The following is a 19,304-nucleotide window of genomic DNA, read 5'->3' as shown; positions in this document are numbered from 1 at the left end:
ATATCTTTATGGAAGCAATTAGCTTTACCTGTTTTGTGTCAACCATGCTTGATTATGTTATGTCTTCCCCATAACAACCTATGGATGTGAAAGCTGGACCCTGAACAAGGAAGACAGGAGGATAATAGATGCCTTCGAATTATGGTGTTGGAGATGAATGCCGTGAATACCATGGGCAGCCAAAGTGACCCACAAGATAGTTTTAGAGAGCAGCAAACCACTATGTCATCAGAAGGGAAGATATTATGGCTAAAGCTCACTTACTTTGGACACATCATGCAATCAAACTCGCTAGAAAAATCATTATTGCTCGGCATGGCCAGCAGCAAAAGGAAACATGGTCGCCAAAGGATTTGCTGGCTCAACACAATCAAAGCCGATACAGAGAAGACCATGAACCAACTAAAAGAAGCAGTCAGGGACAGGGGCGTATGGCAAAGACTTTCCTACAGAATCGCAGAGGGTCGGACACTGGTGAACGGATAACATCATCATGATGCTTTGTGTTTATTTTTTTTCCCGATGTGGTAAATTTTTATGGAGTTGTTGAGACAAGGTACGCTGACTGCCAGATCTTTTAATCTGCACTGGTGCATGCTCCAACTTTTCTCCAGTGATATACATTTCCCAGGCTGTCCTTCGAAATGGTCATGTTTCTTGCGACGACACACCCAAGGACGTTTTCATGCTCTCTGTACAGTGATAAAGGTAAAGGTAAAGGTATCCCCTGTGCAAGCACCGAGTCATGTCTGACCCTTGGGGTGACGCCCTCCAGCGTTTTCATGGCAGACTCAATACGGGGTGGTTTGCCAGTGCCTTCCCCAGTCATTACCGTTTACCCCCCAGCAAGCTGGGTACTCATTTTACCGACCTCGGAAGGATGGAAGGCTGAGTCAACAGTGATAGAGCACTGCAAGTTGGTTGAAGGGACGAATATGCAAAGCTGCCCTATCCCAAGTCAGATCACTGGGCTTCCGAGTTTCATATTGTCTACGACTGACAGTGGCTTTCTAAGGCATGAAAAACACAGGTGCATTCCCGGTAGGTTTTCTTTTTCTTTTGACCTTTTATCCCGCTTTCACTGTGTACACGTGGCAGTCTTTCTTTTTCGTTCTGCATGGATTTTTCCTCGCCAAAGCACACGGTTCACTTTCCATTCACTGTTTCCCTGTGTTTTCTAGAGTGGTTTTACGGTGGTTTTCCCCGTTGCTTCTCTTTTAGAGCAAAAGTAATTCAAAGGCATAACAATTCCTTTGGATTCTTTCCCATCTTTCCTTGCCCCTGGGAAGCCTCTGCTCCACTACCCAAATTATGCAGCATGGTTGGCATCTTGTTATTGCTCAGTTTCACACTGGGCATGATTTTTAAGTAAAGTAAAATAAAGTCGTCATCTTGGAAGAACATACATGGTTTTTCCCTGGATACATGCACAGAAAAAAATTCAGACCATTTCGGATTTGGCTGGAATTGGTTTGACTGATTCTGAAATGGTCTGAACTTTTTTCTGTGAACTTGCCTCTCCCTCTCCCCCTGCCTTTCCAGACAGCAGATCTTTGCTACCTGAGAAAGCAGGGGGGAGGGCATTTGAAGGGCACACCAAGCAACTGATCTGTCACGATCAGCTGCTTGGCACAGCCTTTAAATGCCTCCTGCCCCCACCTTCTCAGGTGCTCCCTGGGAAGGCAGTGGGGGAGAGATGGTTCATCAAGCAGCTGATCTATCATGAACTTCTTTTCCCGATTGGGGCCTGGACAACTGCAGCATCCACACACTCATTCCTGGCCTCTGAGAATCCTTTCCAAGATACTAGATACTGGAGGTACCCCCTATGTAGACAAAGATCCAAGACACCAGGAAGCTCATTATAGGAGCATGTGGGAAGATGCCAGTCATGCAGAGGGGGAGTATTTTCTAGTAAGTTGGAGGAAGTTCTCCTGGGCGGCCACCTCTTTGACCATTCCAGCACCTGAAAAGGGCAGATAAACTTGTAACACCAATTTTTAGTGGAAATATACACCAGATCCCTTTTCTGCAGCTTGGGATCAGAAGACCTCTTGTTGCCATAGTCTCATCCAAGGGTTGCACCAAAATTGCCTAACTGACACAGCCTAATCTTCCAGAGCTGTGGGCCTCTGACCCAATTCTCCAGTGTGGGTGTCTGGGTGTGAGAGCTGGGAACAGCTGTGGCTTGTAACCATAGATTACCTCGAGGCGTCATTGTATGTGTATTCTGCCAGAGGGAGCATTGATATCTCTCAAAGACATGATTGATGCTTTTGCCATACCATGCAACCTGTCACTTGTGCATTGCTGTCTTTCCTGTAAGCCCCTTTGATCTTGGAGTTAGTCACTCTAATTTAGATCTTAGGTGTGGATCTAGTGGGCCTGTTCTTCCTCCCTCCCTTCCCTGGCCATTTTGTCAACCAAGAGGTGGTAAAGAGGCTTCGTGTCCAAACCATTTGGTGCTGGGTGGTGCAAAGAGTAGATAAGGGGGTGGTTGGGTTAGAATCCCCAGTCTTAGCGAGGACCCCATGATGATGTAGTCATTATTCCTTTGAAGAAAAAGGGTTGGTTCTTATGTAACACTTTTCTTCACCAGGAAAAGTCTCAAAGCGGCTTACATTCGCCTTCCCTTTCCTCTCCCCACAACAGACGCCCCGAGAGGAAGGTGAGGCTGAGAGAGCCCTGATATTACTGAAGAACAGAATTGGTACTTATGAGCTGCTTTTCTCTACCCGAAGGAGTCTAAAAGTGGCTTACAGTCACCTTCCCTTTCCTCTCCCCACAACAGACACCCAGTGAGGTGGGTGAGGCTGAGAGAGCCCTGATATTCCTACTCGGTCAGAACAGCTTTATCAGTGCTGTAGTGAGCCCAAGGTCACCCAGCTTGCTGCATGTGGGGGAGTGCAGATTAGATATCCGCACTCCTAACTGCTACACCAAGCTGGCTCTTTAATAAAAACTTTCATTTCTCAAACGAAGCCTGTTTGTTGGGAGTAATTGGAGACTCTCGCAATACCCAGTCATCCTGCTGATAATGTGTGAAGCAACTCAAATACTGTTCCAGCACCTGACTGACACATTTGCTCTGCCCATTGCTGGCTGGGTGAAAAGCAGAGATCAGACTTTGGTCAATCTCCATCAACTTCAGGATACGCTTCCAGAAGCTGGCAATAAATTGCACCCCGGCTTGAGCTTATCTTATCTGATAAGGAGTTGTGCTTCAACACATGCTGAACAAAGAGCTCAGCCAACCTCTGGGTGGAGGGCAGGGAAAAACATGGCATGAAATACGTTTGTTCCAAAACAGGTCCTCCACCACCCAAATTGCTGTTTTGCCAAGGCTGGTGGGTAGATTAGATCTAAAGACCATGGAAATAGCCAGCCAAGAGCAGTGCAGGGTCTTCTTATCACACTGAACTATATGTCTACAAAAACCTGGACACCAGAATTGCCTGCGAACCAGGTTGTAGGATTTCAGAAAATCAAAGTGCCCAGCAGCCTTGCTATTGGGGCAAGTCTCTAGGAATATCCTGAACTGTAATGGGGTCTATTTCAATCCCCTGTGTGGAAACCCTATAGCTTAAGTAGTCAATGTGCTCCTGGTGGAAAGCACATTTAGACAATTTAGCATATCGCTGGCTCTCGAGTAATTGCTTCGGAACCTCCCTTACTAGAAGAGCGTTGTCCTCCATGTTTTGCTATAAATCAGATCATCATCACATAAAAAAAACAACCCCCTGTATAGTAGATCCCTCAGTCAATTATATTCATGAACACAACCGGGGCCCCTCTAAGGCTGAAAGGCATAAACAGGTACACAAAGTGTCCCATGGGGTGTTAAAAGCTGTTTTCCATTTATCCCATGCTAAATTCTTATTCTGAAGTATGCTTCCCTTAGGTCTAATTTTGTGAAAACCTTGCCCCTCTCCCCCTAGGTTCCCCAACAGGTTATTGATCAAAGGGATTGGGTAGGCACTGGAACTCAATGTGGTGTTAATGGACCAATATTCTGTGCACAGGTAGAGGGAACCGGAACTGCCATGGATGAAGTCACCACGTATCAAATTCTTTCACAAAATGTTCCTTAACCCCTCTAGCAATCCCTGGCTCATATTGTAGATCTTCACTTTGGGGAACACCACCTCCAGCTTCAGCTCAATCGAACATCCCAAACTCTGTGGAGAGGTAGCTGGTTGCACTCTGTCTCCTCAAACGCCTCTTGCAAGTCCCAATAGCATTCTGGTAGCTCCTCCAACTCTGCTATCGATGCCCCCACTCGTACCCGAGAATACCTCGAAGCTACCTCGCAGCCCACTTTAGTGAGATCGGCTAGTTTGGAGCCGATCAGGTGACCTGAACATTTTGGAAGGGAAAACACCAGGGCTCCTTCATCCCATAAAAAGAGCAGATTGTGGAGCTTGAGTCACTCATTCTCAAGATCATGGGGTAAACAGCTATGGAGGCCACTGTTATACTGCTAGTCTCTCAGTGTCGCCCAGTGATCAAAAAGAAAGTCTCTATCCCATCCACAATTGCCCTGCCCAACCGGTTTCCCATTCATTAACTCAGAAATCAGTGGTTTGGTGAGTTAGTTAGACTTGTGTCCTTATCCTTCCACTATGGTGGGGCTGATCAGGCAGATGCTGCATCCAGACTCCAGCACCCCCCAGATGGTCAACTGGGCCCCTGTGCGCTCATTCACATAGGTCATAGAAACTAGGGGGGGCGCCAAATCACTCACTGCATCTAGAGCTCCTTATGTCTCAACCTGCTGTTTGGCACTGGCAGAGTCAATATGGGGTGGTTTGCCAGTGCCTTCCCCAGTCATTACCGTTTACCCCCCAGCAAGCTGGGTACTCATTTTACCGACCTTGGAAGGATGGAAGGCTGTTATATAATTATTAATACTTACTGGAAGCTAGATCCCTTCATGGGCTCTCCCAATCCCCTTGGGACCCCAACTCATACCTTGAGACTGTTTTCCAGTCTGTGCTCCCAGACATCATGTTCCCATGCTCCTCCCAACCTTGGGAGCACAGAATACCCCCAAGCTCAAGGTCTGAGATGAAACAGGCATGAAATAAGAGTGCATCCAGACTCCTGCATCCTGGGAAAGGGTCACAACTTCAGGGTTAGTTTCCCAGTCAGGGCAAGGCATGCTGGGAGAGTGGTCAAGACTTTGGCCAAGGTAAACCAGGCCACCACCCCACAGGCAGTACGAATTCCCAAGACCCATAGGAACCCTCAAGCTGCTGCAAGAATAAAACCAAAATCCCAAACCAAAACATGGCAGGATCGGAACGGATTGTCACCAATGGCTGAATTGTCCAGGAAGGCAATGTAGGGCAATGTGTGTCACATGCATGAGAAGACGTCTGTGGAAGGTCATTGTGTGAGGGATACCAGCTTAGAGCATGAATGGACAGAGACTTGGAAAGTGGCAGAGATAATATTTGTGAAAATTAGAGGTCAATTTGAAAAGGCTGATATACCACCAAACTCAAGTTCATTTCAAACGGCAGAAAGAAACTCATTCAGAGAAAAAAAAGTTATTTCCTCAAAGATCTCTTGTGCTTTATAGACAGGAATGGGCAAAGAAATGGAAGGGTATCTGAATTCGGAGCCAGTCTTCTGCCTTCAAAAGTACAAGCTGCTTTTGGGAAAGAAAAAATTGGCCTAAGTCCACTCAACCCCAATACAGGTTATGCTGGAGCCCCACACTGCCAACAGAACTCTGGACATCATCTCCAAGGCAGAATGGTCTTCCTCCTGCATTCACATCACTCTCCCGGCGAGTATTTGGAAAGCAAGCCCACCTGTCCAGAGAGAAAAGCCATGTGACTGGGGTAGAAGATGAGATAGCATCACTGGAAGTATCTGGACCTCCAGCCTCCAGGGGTCTCCCTCTTTGTGTCCCTGGAATCAACTTCTGACCCGCCATGTTGGTGTACCCCAATATAAATCTACGGTGTAGCCTCATTTGGAACACTGGGGACAGTTCTAGACACTACAGCTTAAGAAAAGATATAGCATTGGGAAAGATGCAGAAAAGGGCATCTAATATGCTTAAGGTGGTGGAACCATGTTCCCTGTGAGGAAAGATTAATGAGGTTAGGGTTCTAGCTTGGAGAAACGACGACTGAGGGGGTGACATGACAGAGCTTTACAAAACTATGCATGGGATAGAGAAGGCAGAGGAATTGTCCAACCAGAAGTGTCCTCAAACCACTAATGCCTACTAATAAACGAGAGTTTATTTACGGTAGAATTCATGGGCTCCTGAACATATAAGTTAGTCTTAAATTTGGGCATGTGGTATTTTGGTGATTCAAGAGGCCAACATAGGGCTGCCAGGCATTCTGCTATCATGGAAGACTTCTAACTGGCAGATTTCTAGACTCCATTCCTGGCCTAAGGGAGGCTCGCCTGGCCTCGACTAGGGCCAGGGCCTTTTCGGTCCTGGCCCCTACCTGGTGGAGTGAGCGCCTGGTGGAGCTGCGGGCCCTCGAAGAGCTTTCTGCTTTCTGAAGGGCCTGCAGAACAGAGCTCTTCCACCAGGTCTATGGTCAGGACCAGTGCTAGAGTCATGTTGGGGCCCCCTCTCTGGTTGGAGCGATATCCTCTAGCTCTGAACATCATAACCCAGACTACCTCTGATAGTTATAACATCGAGCAGGGACTTGCCATCTGGATACTGGATTTTAATGGGGTTTTAATGGGCAATTGTTTTATTGCATTATGTTTTATTGTACCACAATTCTGGGATTATGTAACCCGCCACAAGCCAATTGGGAGTAGTGGGCTAAACATCAAAATAATAAATAAATAAGTGACAGCAGGAAAAAGGAATTAAAAAAAAATCAGCAGAAACCATAGAGTTCCTGGTGATTCCTAGAACTACCTTACACTACTTCTGTGTTTCCCCTGAAAGTGATGTCATAGCATGACAACCATGCACCCCGATCTCCCTACCCCAACCCAGATTACATGGGGAAGGATTTCTCTTCTGGTGCATCATAAAATATCGTATATCTAGGAAGACTCCTTGATATTGAAGCATGACCATGTGGTAATGAGACATACCGGAGAGGTCTAATAAGTGTATGGGAGTGTTGGGGGCAGTAAATACATCCCTGTTTGGCACATACTCACTCGTTAGCAGGAACAGAGGGCCAGAGGCCCATCCTACAGCAAGGGACCATCCATATTGCCCTAATCTGAAGTTATGATTGTACACTCCTGTGAAAATGGACATGGCGACCAGGGCACAAAGACCTAGGAGTGGAAGAAGAGATATATCCCTTAGGATCTACTTATGCCTGCAAAGCTCCTATTTACCCTACTAGAGAGCTGACCTGATGGAATTATATGTGGGATGTCATAAAATCAACCCCCTCCCCCACCACCACCACAAGAAGATCCCTGTTGGATCAGACAAACAGTCCATCTCGTCCACTCCAGTGCATGTCTTGCTCACCGGTGTAAGTGGAGAGTCAATTTTTTGAGGACCGATTTGACTGCTGACTGAACAGTGCATGGTGGTTTGCTAGGTTGCTTCATGGTAGCCCTTCTGAATGCTGCAGTATGGTGCAAGCACCTTTTTCATCAGCAGTGAGCACCATTTTCCCAGCCCTGCCATCAGAGGGTTTCTGAGAACTTTTTTTTTTTTAAACTGGTCATTACTTTGTGAACGGTTCAGTGTTCCAGTGCTTCAGTCTGTGAATTCTCAGCTTTGGTCTTTTAGATGTTCTCTAGTTCTTTTCTTTGTGGAGTTATAAGGGGAAATATGCAGTACAGTTCTCCCCTTATAAACCTGCAAAGAACAAGGCTAGAGAGATTTTTTTTGAAATGAAAATAAGAGAGAAAGAAAATTGTCCAACTCAAGGTGTCCACTCAAGGTGTTCTCAAATCACTAATACCTGTTAATAAACGTTGAGAGTTTATTTACTGAAGAATTCACAGGCTCCTGAACAGTTTTCTATTGCCCCAGAGGGTCAGACCAGAATCAATGGGCTGATATTAATTGAAAAGAATCTTCGACTAAACATCTGGAAGACGTTCCCGACAGAATGGTTCCTCAGTGGAACAGGCTTCTCAGGAGTTGGTGGGTTCTCCTTCTTTGGAAGTTTTAAGCAAAGTCAGGGGTAGTCAAACTGCAGCCTGCCAGCTGTCCATGGACTACAATTCCCATGAGCTCCTGCCAGCAAACGCTGGCAGGGTCTCATGGGAATTGTAGTCCATGGGCATCTGGAGGACCACAGGTTGACTACCCTGGTCTCATTGAAGCAAACAGCTTGTCTGCATTGGATGGTGCAAAAACAACATAACTTTGGCTCATGGGAATTGTAGTCCATGGACATTTGGAGCGCCGCAGTTTGACTACCCCTGGGCTAGATGGTCATCTGACAGAAATGCTGATTTTATGAATTTAGGCAGATTGTGAGTGGGTGGGCAGGTAGTTGTGGGTTCGTGCCTTCTGCAGGGCGTTGGACTAGATCACCCTGGAGGCCCCTTCCAACTCTACGATTCTATGAAAGCTATGAGGTCAGTAGTTTGCACGCTGCGTGAGAGCATCCTGAATCCACTGCCCGTCTATTGATCAAGGTCTACTGTTACGCGAGAAGAAGAAAGGCGCCTTCCTCTCAGTACGGAAATTGGTTCATCTTCACATGACAACCCTCTTTGATGGACTACCTGCCACCAAGCTGGCCACGGCTGCGATCTTGGCTGCTGGGACGGAGGAGGAGCGGCAAACCAAGGCCCAGAGCACAAAAACGGAGACGATGCCGGCGAAAAGCCCCACGAACAGGAAGAAACGAGTGGCATGGATATAGCCTACAGCAAACCGGAAAAGAGAGAAAAAGGGAAGGAGATCAGGTGTCTCAATCGGTAGGCAATACAGGATGTCACAGGAGGAGGCAGCTTCTGCACCCGGCAGGGCGGAACCCGTTGCCGGCTGCAGTGGGGGAACAGACCAGCTGGTGGAATTTCCTTCCTCTTTCCTTGCAACTAACTGCACAGTGGCTTACGTCTTGGGTTGCTCTGCAGCGCCTGGACCCTTGAGGGAGGGTTGGGGGACTAAGACTACTTACCAGGTGTTCTGACCATAGGACTCCTGACAATTCCTAAAAGTACCTAGAGGTGAAGAGGATGGCTCCTGCAATGGGGGGGGGGGCGATGACGATGACCCTGCTCTTGCAATAGCCCTGACCTGGATAGCCCAGGAGAACCCGATCCTATCATCTCTCCCCAGATGAGACCTGAGGACCACCTAGTTTTACAGCTCATCTCCAGGGGACAGAGATCAATCCCCTGGAGAAAATGGTGGCTTTGGAGTGTGGACACTATAGCATTAGACTCCATCGGGGTCCCTCCCTGCCCCAACTTGACGGAGTAGGGGTTGAACTTTTCACTTTTGTTATGCTATGAAATGCTGCAATTCCTACGGTGCCCATTCAATGGTTAAACATTTTTTGTGACAGTGCAAAGTTCTGTAATATCCAGTAATGTTTTCTTCTTCTTCTTCTTCTTCTTCTTCTTCTTCTTCTTCTTCTTCTTCTTCTTCTTCTTCTTCTTCTTCTTCTTCTTCTTCTTCTTCTTCTTCTTCTTCTTCTTCTTCTTCTTCTTCTTCTTCTTCTTCTTCTTCTTCTTCTTCTTCTTCTTCTCTGTAACTTGGCTTTTGGAATTATTTCTTAATCCAAATGGCCTTGATTGTGAGACGGATATACTTGACTGTCTCTTGAAATGCTGCCAGTATGGCCTATGCTGATGTGTTAAGCTGCACTCTTTCCAAGGCCAGTGGAAGTAACTGGAATTGTTGATACTAAACCACTGGAGTTTGGCGGAGGGCTGGGAGGAACGGAAAATTGCCTTTTGGGGCCTTTCCGGTGACTTTGCAAAATGGCAAAGGGTGGTCCAGGTGGGATGTGCAAAGGGTGGAGACCTTAGGTTATTGGTTTGACCCGTAGGGGCATCACTTTTACCCACCTCTGATGAAAAGTTATATAATTTCATGTATCTCTATCGTTTGATGCACAGGCTCTTTTGGGATCATCTTTTGTTCTTCTGCAGTTGAATAAAATCATAAAAGGTGTTCCAGTCTAGTGGTCACTATATTTGGGCACTACAGAATGCTCGGACCAGTCCCTGGCCTCTCAAACTCCTTCCTACTCCCAGCTCCACCCCCAAAGTCTCCATCAGGTTACTCTTCATTTCAAGATGGTTATTCATTTTCAGTGTATTACATATTCTTTAGGCACAGTTTCTCACAGCTTGTACTTGCCTCTCAGCCTTGGGGTTTCAAGCTGGAGGTCATTCAAGCCCTAGATATGGTCAGAAGCGCTATGCTTCTGCCAGGCTTCAGTCCCAACAAGGTACTGCTGTGTTAACTTGCTTGCTCTCTGTAAACTCAGTCTTCTGCACCAAGTCAAGGATTCGTGTTTTCGAGCAATCGGAAGAAACCTCACGGAGATGAGTATTAACAACCACAGCCTAATATGTTTAGGTCTGTGAGTTTTGCTGGAAAGTTGCTGTGGATTTGGGAGTGGATCCTGGGGAGGGCAAGGTTTGGGGAGGGGAGAGGCCTTAGTTGGATATAATACCATAAAGTCCACCGTGCAAAGCACCTCTTTTCTCCAAACGAACTGACCTCTGTGGTCTTGAGATCAGCTGTAGAAGTGTGGGAGCTCCATGCCCACCTGGAGGTTGGCAACCCTAGTTCGTACACTGCACTCTGGAAATTTCTAGCTGGGCCCGCGCAAAACAAAAAGCAAAAAGCAAAAAGCAAAAAGCAAAAAGCAAAAAGCAAAAAGCAAAAAGCAAAAAGCAAAAAGCAAAAAGCAAAAAGCAAAAAGCAAAAAGCAAAAAGCAAAAAGCAAAAAGCAAAAAGCAAAAAGCAAAAAGCAAAAAGCAAAAAACGGATTCAGCTTGATTCGGCACGAATCTGATTCAACTGAATCAGCCAATTCAGGTTCAGGGTCTCAAACCTCATTGTATTACTGGAAACCAACGTGGTTTCTCTCTGATATGATCTTCCCCTGTCCGGTCAGTCATGTCTGCCATGGGAGTCGCATCCTTAGAATTTAATTCTCAGGGACCTTCAGTCCCATCCGAACAGGAAGCGGTGCAGGGAGCTGGTGTGTGAACCACTGGCAAAAGAAGCTCAGGTGCCAGTTAGCTGAGAAGGGTGGTCCTGGGTTAGCTCTGTGGACATGCCGCCATTTTAAGTAGTAAGTTCCTACCTGGGGATTCCTTTAAGCCAGGGGTAGTCAAACTGCGGCCCTCCAGATGCCCATGGACTGCAATCCCCATGAGCCCCTGCCAGCGAATGCTGGCAGGGGCTCATGGGGATTGTAGTCCATAGACATCTGGAGGGCCGCAGTTTGACTACCCCTGCTTTAAGCTATGTTGTGGAGGAGGGAAGGATTCCATCAGGGACCTCTGCAGTACTGGGGATGGGGACACGGGAACCTTCCTTCCCTGCATGCTATTTTGAGTTAGAAAAACAGAATGGGTGGAGGCAGGACCCCAACCTCCCCTACTCAGTGGTGGCCCCAGCTAGTGTTGTTTCCTTGCGGCTCAGCATTCAAAATGGCGGCTTGTGTCCATGGGGCGAGCCCTGGGACGCACATCTTGCACATGTGTAGCCTGTCTGGGCACATAATCAGTTTCTCTGATGCATTAACCGGGGACATCTCAGCAAAATGGCACTGTGGGAGTGGGGGGGGGACCCCTGCTCTAGTCACCTTCTTCTAAGACAGGGAAGTGCTTACCGTGCACATCCATCCCATAGGCATGGCAGATGACCCCTTGGCAAACTTGCCACAGGCCTGTGTGGTCTGGGCCTGTCACCCAGTAGTCCGAGACCAGGGCAGCAAGGAGCAGGCTGAGGCCGATGGAACCGAAGACGGCAGTGCCAATGTGCAGGGCGCCCATTCTGAGAGGTTGTCTGGTCTGGACGGCAGAGCTGAGGGGAACCTAGAGAGGGCAAGAGGGCAAGGTTTAGCCACAGCCAGCCTCCCCTCAGAAAGCAGAGAGATGCCAACAGAAGGGGTTATCCTAAGCGTTGACATATGAAATGGGTCTCCTCCTTTGCCCTGCCCTCCCCCACCAGCATCTAAGTTTTATCGACGAGGTGGCAAGCAAGAAGCTCATGGTCTACCTTGTCAAACGCTGATAAGAGCAGCGCTCACCCACCTCGGTCCTCCTCGGTCACCAGAGATCATCAATCGGATTGACTAGAGCTGTCTCCACCCTATGGCCAGGGCAGAAACCTGGCTGGAGTGCCTCCAGAACCAGTGCTTCATCCAGGAATGCTAGCAGCTCGTCTGTGGCAGCCTTTTTCAACCACCTTCCGTTGAAATGTGTGCTGCGATCCAGGATGGTGACTAGCTGGGTCCGGCAATGGTTTCTTCAACAAGGGACAGGTGAATGCCTCTTTCAAACCATCTGGGAGGGCCCTTCCTACCTTCTCGCTGCCTGTTTTTAGGAGCCATGAGGGGCAGGGGTTTAGAGCAGGTGTAGTCAATCTGTTCGCAACAGGAAAGAGATCATCAAGCTGCCAACAGCTACCATACAGAGTCTTGCAAGGAGCAGTCTTCTCTGCAATCCTGTTTAAGATCTTCATGCACCCTCTTGCTCAACTGGTATGGAAGTTCAGGCTGGGATGTCATCAATATGCAGATAACGTCCAGCTCTTCCTCCTGATGGATGACTGCCCTGATTCTCCGCCAGAAGCATTAGCCAGCTACCTGGAAGCGGTGACAGGGTGGCTCAAGCAGAGTCGTCTGAAGCTCAACCCTTCAAAGACGGAGATGGCTGGGCAGGAAGGGTCCAAGCGAGGAAGCGTGCCTACCCAACCTGGATGGAGTGCCAAGCCAAACTACTAGCACCCTACTTTGCCCTGGAGTACTTAGCCACAGCGATCCACGTGGCGGTCACCTCTAGACTGGACTTCTGCAACTCACTCTGTACAGGTCTGCCCTTAGCCTGGAAACTACAGATGGTCCAAAATGCAGTGGCCAGGCTCCTCACAACATCACCATGGAGGTCCCACATCCGGTCAATCCTTCATCTGCATTGGCTACCGGTTGAATAACAGATCAGGATGAAGGTTCTGGTCATCACCTTCAAGGCCATACATGGTCAGGGCTCAGTGTACCTGAGAGAGTGCCTCTCTGCCTACATTCCTCAAAGAGCATTGTGCTTTGTCACCTCCAACCAGCTAGTGATCCCCAAGGAAGCCCGCTTGACTTCAGCCATGGCCAGAGCCTTCTCTGTCCTAGCCCCCACCTGATGGAAAAAGCTCCCGGAGGAGATCAGGAGGAGATCAGGGGCCTGACGGATCTAAAACAGTTCCGCAGAGCCTGCAAAAGGGAGCTCCTCCACCAGGTGTTTGGTTGAAGTCAGCTGGAACCAACAACACCCACTGGGCCCCTGAGCCTCCCTCCCAGGAATCCATGCACCTGACTCAGACAACCATGGACCTGTTTGACTGTTGTTCTGTTGGATTGTCATTCCCCTGTTTTTATCATCACCCTGACTGTTCTTCTATTCAATATGAAAAACTGGTTGTGATGTATAGTTTCTTTGTGTTCCATGTCAACTGCCCTGAGCCTCAGGGGCAAGTGGTATACAAATGCAATAAATAAATTAATACATTTCAGACGAGAACATTCCTGCAGTAAAATGGAAGCTGTGTCCCTGGCTCATCCCCAAGGATGCCGTTATCATCTGCTTCAGCCCCCAGAATTTAGTCCATCCCTTGAACCACTATACTGCCCAGCCTCCCTTGGGTACCTCTGCATTTCGCTGTTGTGAGGAGCAAAGAGTTTGGACCACCCATAACTTAAGCTTTTTAGTACTGAGTGCAGAATCCCCAAAACTGAAACTAGCAAGCAGAACTGACAGCCCCACTTGTATGGAAGGAAGTCCTTGGGACTTTTTAACCATCGCAACCAACAAGAAGAAGAAGAGTTGGTTTCTATACCCCACTTTTCACTGTCCGAAGGTGCCTCAAAGTGGCTTACAATCCATTTCCCTTACTCTCCCCACAACAGGCCCTCTGTGAGGTAGGTGGAGATGAGAGAGCTCTACGAGAACTGCTGTGTGAGGACAACTCTAACAGGATTGTGACTAGTCCAAGATCACTCAGCTGGCTTCATGTGGAGGAGCGGGCAATCAGTTTTCCAGATTAGAAGCTGCCACTCTTAATCTAGTGACCAGGAGGAAAAAGTGATATCCCCAAAAGCCCACACAAGGATTTTTTCACCCCTTAATAAGTATATCCTCCTTTCCAGTTGAACAGAACAAATTGCAAGCAACCATCTAATGTCCCAAGAGCTCTGTGGGGTGGGAAGGATGACTGCAGCTTTCTTATTCCTTTTTATATTCCTGGTTAGAAAGAAAAAGAGGAATGCATGCATTGTGCAGGGAAACAGCTGAAAAGGTTAAGAAGCATTAGAAGAAAGAATTCTGCTTTTCTCCTGACTTTAGCCTGACACCAAACAACATCTTCCTAAACTTACCTTGAGATGTCTCTGCCTTAATTCTTCTTCTACATAATCTCAAAATTCACCTGCTGGTGAAAAAAGGCAGTTTTCCCTTCCCTTTAAAAGAAATATCTACAGTTGCCTCTTCTTGTCTGGCACAGAAGTGCCTTCCTCTTTATTCAAAAGAGGCTGGCATGCTCTGAGAAAATTATTCCCAACCAGCGCCCACAACAGTGGCTTTTATCCAGACCAGACTCCTCCCCCTACCCAAATCCAGCTAGGCATGGCCTCACTGAAGAAGAAGAAGAAGAAGAAGAAGAAGTCTCAAAGCAAAGGAGTCTCAAAGCAGCTTACATTCACCTTCCCTTTCCTCTCCCCACAACAGACACCCTGTGAGGGAGGGGAGGCTGAGAGAGCCCTGATATTACTGAAGAAGAGTTGGTTCTTATATGCTGCTCTTCACTACCTGAAGGAGTCTCAAAGCGGCTTACATTCACCTTCCCTTCCCTTCCCCCACAACAGACACCATGTGAGAGAGATGAGGCTGAGAGAGCCCTGATACTACTGAAGAAGAAGAGATTTGGTTCTTATGTGCCGCTTTTCTCTACCCAAAGGAGTCTCAAAGCGGCTTACATTCACCTTCCCTTTCCTCTCCCCACAACAGACACCCTGTGAGGGAGGTGAGGCTGAGAGAGCCCTGATATTACTGAAGAAGAAGAAGAGTTGGTTCTTATATACCGCTTTTCTCTCTCAAAGGAGTCTCAAAGTGGCTTACATTCGCCTTCCCTTTCCTCTCTCCACAACAGACACCCTGTGAGGGAGGTGAGGCTGAGAGAGCCCTGATATTACTGCTCGGTTCAGAACAGCTTTATCAGTGCTGTGGAGAGCCCAAGGTCACCCAGATGGTTGGATGTGGGGGAGCCCTGCTGAAAGACTTGGGGAAGATGCTGTCTAAACCTACTTAGGATTTCTCTCTTAATCATGTAATACATTGTTGTTGCAGTCATTTGATTCTCCTGCAATGTCCCAGATACATGCCATGCTTAAGTTTTGCAGTTTGGTTTGTCGTTGAACCACGAACCAAACCACAAACTGATATGCCCGTTCACAAATGAATCTGGTTTGTATAAATTAGTGAGCTATTTAAAGTTTAAACCCCTGATTTCTGCTCCCTGTGACAGTGGCAGGGAGCAGAAGGCAAGGGTTTAAATGGCTCCGCATCATGGTTTAAATGGCTCCGCATCATGGTTTAAATGGCTCCGCATCATTTAAACCCTTTGATTCTGCTTTGTAACCCTTCAAAATGATGAGGAGCAAAAGCAGGAGGGTTAAACAGCTCCTGTGAGAGGCACTTCACCCCCGTCCTGTCTATTAGTCAGGGAGAGTCATAACCCACAGACAGGAGGGGGGTAATGTGCCCTCCCCCCAGGTATTTCACAACTTCCTTTCTGCTGGTTGGGGAAAGCCAAAAAAAGAAGGGGGTGAAATATGCTCCCAGGCACTTCATTTTCTTTCTGCTAGCCAAGGAGAGCTGCAAGCAGCAAAAAGGAGGATGTGATGTGCTCCTTGGGAGGCACTTCGTCCCTTCCTTTCTGCTGGTCAGCAAAACCCAAAGCCAGCAGACAGGAGGGGTGAAATGCCCCCCTGGGAGGCATTTCTCTTCCAGATTTCTGTGGCTCAGACCCATTTGAGCCCTCTTTCTCTGCTCCCTGCCATTTTTTGCAGAGCAGAACTCGATCATTAAATGGAACCATTCACCCCTCCAGTTTTGCTCCCCATCTCTTCAAAAGGACCCCGTCTACAGATGCTGAACAGTTATCCCCTCAAACCAAGGAGCTATCCTTGGGGGGGGGGGGGCTCTTGGTGATTTAATCCTTAGGCAGGTAGATAAAAGTGCTGCAACCCTGCATACTGATCACATGGTGATTTGCCTGCCTGGTTCAAGGTAGCAGACATTACCCACGGTCTACATAGGCTGGAAGACAGCTAGTGATGGTTTAAGGCAGGGGTAGTCAACCTGTGGTCCTCCAGATGTCCACGGACTACAATTCCCATGAGCCCCTGCCAGCAAACGCTGGCAGGGGCTCATGGGAATTGTAGTCCGTGGACATCTGGAGGACCACAGGTTGACTACCCCTGGTTTAAGGATTCATGGGGCCCATTGCACCAGAGCGACTTTAAGGATTTGCAGGGCCCTTTTATTTTTACAGAATGGAAGAGCCCAGGAGTGACAGCAGCTCCAGGACGAGAGTAAGTGTGGGATGGAGGAGTCCATAATTGGAGGAATCCATCCCACACTTGCTCTCCCTTTCACAGCTGGTGATAGAAACCTTGGGGTGGGTGGTGTGGGCTAGACTCATCCACTCCTCACCCACCTTTCCTTAAATGGCTTCCTGTTCACACTGGGGAGGGATTTAAAAGGGAGCTGGCAGCCTGGCTGTCATTATCAGCTGTTAGGTACCGCCCACTCCCTTTAAATCTCTCCCCCCAAATTTGCAGACAAGCTGCCTGTGAAGGTGGGGGAAGTCTGGGAAGCCTGGGGAGGAATTTAAAGGGAGCAGAGGGTGTGTCTGTCATTATCAGCTGTTTGTTGCACCACTGCCCCTCCTCTGCCTTGTCAGGCACTGCCTGAGAAAATGAGGGAGGTAGATGCAAATTTCAGATTCAGAAAACCTTTATTGGCCTAATATATAGAAGAAGAAGAAGAGTTGGTTCTTATATGCCGCTTTACTCTGCCCAAAGGAGTCTCAGAGTGGCTTACATTTGCCTTCCCTTTCCTCTCCCCACAACAGACACCCTGTGGGGTAGGTGAGGCTGAGAGAGCCCTGATATCACTGCTCGGTTAGAACAGTTTTATCAGTGCCATAGCGAGCTGGCTGCATGTGGGGGAGCGCAGAATCGAACCTGGCATGCCAGATTAGAAGTCCGCACTCCTAACCACTACACCAAACTGGCTCATCAGAGTCCAATGTAATGAATAAAGTTCAAAGGCAAGGACATATAAGATGACAATTTGAAACTGACAGTCTTCATCAGTGGAGGGGTTTATTCTTGAAATGGCCAACAAAATTTTGGCCACCCCAAGAATAGCTGATAGTTCCTTCTCACTCAGCATCATTTTAACCAGTTGCTTCTCTTTTACACAATCATATTTCAGTTTCTTCATTTAATTGCCTAAGGAATGTTGATACATCAAAAAACTTAGGACAACCCAGCAGTAAATGCAGCAATATATCCGGGGCATTGCCTCTTTGCACACAAGTTCTTTCATCAAAGGGGATTTGAAGAAAACGGCCACTAGATGATTTCAACGAGAAGATATTTTACCGTGCTAAGAGAAAGGGTCTTTTAAGAGGACAGCTGTCCAGTACATAGAAGAAGAAGAAGAAGAAGAAGAAGAAGAAGAAGAAGAAGAAGAAGAAGAAGAAGAAGAAGAAGAGCTGGTTCTTTATCAATGCTGTGGCGAGCCCAAGGTCACCCAGCTGGCTGCATGTGGGGGAATGCAGAATAAAATCCAGTTCACTAGATTAAAAGTCCGCACTCAAGTTTGCATTGATTTATATAACAAAGGGATACAGGAGGTATACAGGAGGTACACCTGACCTCAACTAGGACCAGGGCCAGGGCTTCTTTGGTCCTGGCCCCTTCCTGGCAGAACGAGCTCCTAGAAGAGCTGAAGGTCCTGATGGGGCTACCAGAGTTCCCCAGGGCCTGCAAGACAGAGCTCGTCCATCAGGCCAGAGCTAGGAAGATCTATATTGCCCCTCCTCCAAATGTTTTATTATTTTAACAGATAGGAAACTATTAAACACCTACTTTGAGGCTAAAGCTAGGTCAATTGGGTAGAGCTTGATGGGGTTCTGGGGGGAGGGGTCAGGTTTGTAATATTTGTGATTTTATTGCGTTTTTACAATTTCACTGTGAACCGCTGTGAGCTGGCTGGCCCAAGAGCAGCGGTCCATAAGTTGAACAATAAAATAAATATATAAATATTCCAATAACTACATGAACATACCCTACAGGTTGGTAAGCCTATCAACTGGGCATCAAGGTTTTCCAGTCTTTGTGTGCTCAAAGACTGGACTCTTGGACAGCTACTGGTGTCATTCAGGGCATCAGCGGCTGCTTTCCAGAAAGTGTGACAGTTTCATTTCATGCTTACAATTTCATTTCATGCTTCCTAGTTCTTTTTGTAGAAGCTGAATTTTTTTAAAGTTGTAACTAAAGAGACATATTCCTTTTCAACTCTGAGATAGTGTTCTTGATCCACCTGCCAGCCAGATTTTAATGAGGGTTTAATGCTTTCTTTTTGGATAGACAATCCTTATCAACCGAAATGGACATTTTGATTTTAATCTTTGGGGGCTTAGCCTAATGGACAGAATGGCTTTTCTCTCCCATTGAGAAACCCCTGAAACGTTCTTCAGATTTCGAGGAACCCCAAAAGTAGTATGATTATAGTTGGGAAGCATCGATGTGGACACACCCATCCAGGGCCCCTCCCCTTCCTGCCCCCTTCAGGTCCATTATTGGCCACTATGTGGGGGGGAGGGTTAACATGACCATATATGGTCATATCACTTGATAAATGTTTAACAAATTTTAAAAATATATCGAAAATTAATTAAATCACAATCCATTCAGGAAACTCTTCCAAGGCCAATAAGAAGCCCCAGGGTTTCATAAAAACATGGTTGAGAAAGCCTGGGATACATAGATTCTGTTAGGAAAGCAAAAATATATGCAAAAAATAAGGCTTTCCCTTTCATTGAATAGTTTTGAAGACTCTAATAGTTCTTCCAAGTGAGTGGC

At 47.3% G+C, this 19,304-nt stretch overlaps 1 protein-coding gene across 1 annotated transcript; it reads right to left on the bottom strand.

Annotated features, from left to right (window-relative positions):
• Positions 1 to 5,487: 5,487 nt before the first annotated feature.
• LOC143838989 (protein NKG7-like) lies at positions 5,488 to 14,694 on the bottom strand. Its single transcript, XM_077340877.1, has 5 exons — positions 14,529 to 14,694; positions 11,775 to 11,979; positions 8,698 to 8,838; positions 7,156 to 7,278; positions 5,488 to 5,819 (listed from the first exon to the last, which is right to left on the bottom strand). Exons 2-5 carry the CDS (start codon positions 11,935 to 11,937, stop codon positions 5,779 to 5,781), a joined length of 468 nt encoding a protein of 155 aa, XP_077196992.1. The 5' UTR covers positions 11,938 to 11,979; positions 14,529 to 14,694; the 3' UTR covers positions 5,488 to 5,778.
• Positions 14,695 to 19,304: the final 4,610 nt, after the last annotated feature.

The sequence above is a fragment of the Paroedura picta genome, chromosome 5 (genome assembly GCF_049243985.1).
Source record: "Paroedura picta isolate Pp20150507F chromosome 5, Ppicta_v3.0, whole genome shotgun sequence".
In the NCBI taxonomy this organism is placed as follows: Eukaryota; Metazoa; Chordata; class Lepidosauria; order Squamata; family Gekkonidae; genus Paroedura; species Paroedura picta.
The sequence above is the reverse complement of the archived record's forward strand: the minus strand, read 5'-3'. Positions and strand labels throughout refer to the sequence as shown.